The sequence below is a fragment of the Sphaeroforma arctica genome (genome assembly GCF_001186125.1).
Source record: "Sphaeroforma arctica JP610 unplaced genomic scaffold supercont1.266, whole genome shotgun sequence".
In the NCBI taxonomy this organism is placed as follows: domain Eukaryota; class Ichthyosporea; order Ichthyophonida; genus Sphaeroforma; species Sphaeroforma arctica.
In genome coordinates, this window is record NW_014040292.1 from 38,492 (window position 1) to 41,104 (window position 2,613).

At 41.8% G+C, this 2,613-nt stretch overlaps 1 protein-coding gene across 1 annotated transcript in view; it reads left to right on the forward strand.

The window, feature by feature from the left end:
- SARC_04613 (hypothetical protein) overlaps nt 1-2,530 on the forward strand; it is a 9,934-nt gene extending 7,404 nt beyond the window's left edge. The window contains exons 8-9 of the mRNA XM_014301542.1: nt 239-383; nt 1,566-2,530. Of these exons, the coding sequence (XP_014157017.1) occupies nt 239-383; nt 1,566-1,685 (265 nt within the window). The 3' untranslated portion in view covers nt 1,686-2,530. The remainder of the gene's footprint in view (nt 1-238; nt 384-1,565) is intronic.
- Nucleotides 2,531-2,613: the final 83 nt, after the last annotated feature.

Genomic DNA, 2,613 nt, shown 5'->3' on the forward strand with positions numbered 1-2,613 from the left:
GTTACATGCTGAATATTGTTCTTGTTGTTGTCTTACATAAAATGTTAAACCAGCCAAATATGTGGTGCTCTACATTGCACTGCGCTATTACGGGGTGGCCACTACCAAAATTATGATTACATGTTTGTATGTATTCATATAAACGTATAGCTGCATGTATAGCTGCATATATGTATATAAACAGAAAAGTCGACACCTTGCGTCTCAATCATTGTTCATGTGGTTGTCCTATATACAGTGTTACCCCGGCTCAGTATGTAGAGCACTACCTTGCACTGCGCGACTACGGAGTTGCCGCAGACCTACACGACGGAAGGGATTTGCCTGCGCTCACCACCGGCAACAATGACTTCCTATCGAGGCCAAGCTCCAGAGAGTTCTTGGTACGTGTCTTGGACATACAAATATATACACATACATAGGCAGAACATATGGATATCCGCATATGCATATGTAGGGACGATGGCACATCTGCGCATTCAGATACATACATATATATATATATATATATATATATATATACGTAACAAATAATAATAATAGCGTATATAACAAATAATAATAATAACAAATATGTATGTAAGGTAGTAAAACTGTTGTGTATACAAATATATGTATATATACATAAGCATAATATAATATCAGTACCATATACATATGTAGAGGTGATAGCTATATCTATGTATCCTGCAAACGTGCAGCTGGATGTTTGCTATTTTTGATTGGTGTTTCGATGAAGTGGAAACAATACCGCACTTTTTAGCTTAATCAGCAATCGAACCTTTTACCAGTGAGCTCATGGGCAAGGCGATGGCACGCAAGTAGCGCGAATCGCGTGCATTGTTATCATTATCGATAGTTTCACTGAGTTTTGTGTTTCTCCGTATTGATACTTTTGCGCGTGCGAATGTATGTTAGCCTATCGGTGAGCTATGATTGTACAAAATTCGCGTTTGTCCTTGTTGCAGATTCTGCTCTCGTTGCCACCAATATAAGTGAATGCAGACATATAGCACCACTCATGTATATACCCACTTCAATGGAATATTCACGTGTGTATATGTTATAATGGAGATACACAATTGCAAAGCCGAATGGCGGATCAGTTGATGAAACTGATGTGCTCGTCAGTGCGAGGCTTATGCGATAGGTCTGTACAACTGTCCCGATCATGAGTTTGTTGAAATTGATGTGTATATATTCAAATAGTTCGGGAGGACCTACATTCACTTCAGTAGTTCCATACTTGCAAGTGATTCCATAAGTTCGTTATTCTGCGAAATACCATTCTATATAGCATACATCTATTTAAATGCGTGCTTGATCGGATGATTGCATATTAATATATGCAAACAGAGACACACATCTATGTATGTTTATATCAGGTCTTCCTACTATATTACAGGATCTAGATATTAGCAAACTCAAGATTCTTTTAATATACACGCAGTTGTTAACCATGTATGCGATAAGAGATTTTATTTTTATTCACGCACACTAACTAGCTGCTCCAGTATATAGCGAACACCTCTCATCCTGTTTACATCACTTCCACGGACTCCCAGGATGACACCAAGAAGACCCAGCTGCTACACACACACAGCTCCGAAGATCTTCTCGGAGACGGCAACGCAGCGCTACTAGAAATGCCGATACGCGATTGGTCCCAATCGCGCCCGGTCTAGAGATAGTTCGGTACGTTTGTCTGGAAAGCGGAGGAAATACTAAGCAAGAGACTTCGTATTGTATATTCCAATCAGCTCTCCTGTGCACTGGTACTGTGTGGGCCCTGCGGCATATCCGGCAGTATGGACAATTAGCAAGTCTGGCGCAGTTGGGCTGAGGAACTATTGTGAACGCAAGCTCCTACACACGCTTAACACCGGTCGATACGATGGCACAAGACATCTATATAAGGCTGGTACGCTGTGGCGTGATTTTGTTGACTCTGATCAGCATCAGTATATGTGTCGGCGGACGGGTGACTTGAATTCAGATGCATGAGTATTTGCGGGACATTCGTGTACGTATGTGCACTCACATATATGACCAAAAGTACTCGAAACGGGGCACGTACACGAACTTGCACATAACACAAAGACTGGTCAGCATGGATTGCTCACCAGATATCGATATATTCTTACCGGACAACTAGCTGAAGTATTACGTGTTATTTAGAGATGGCGAACCACTCCCACATGACTTATGCTTGGTGCCATGTCTTTGAGGTAATCATCAAACCAAACCCGCAGTCTCGGGTGCGATCTACAAAAGGTACTGGCTCGGAATGAGACACAACCATAAGTACATACAACATTGCGAGTACAAGCAACAGACTTGAGTACCGTAACGGATGGTTTACAGGAGACCGATTACCGCAGAATACTCTGTCTGCGACAGGGAGATTCCGAACTAATGCATTCCTTAGTCACCCCAAAGGCTGCGTGCACATGTACACACTCATGTCGCCCACTATATAGATCACTATACCAGGATCACCCCAAGGAATAAAATATACTGTAGGAACGCACTATCAGCTTGTTGAAGTTAGCTTTACACGTGGTTTCAGAACGGCCTAACCTGAAAATTTGATGTATTTTGAGCCCACAATAG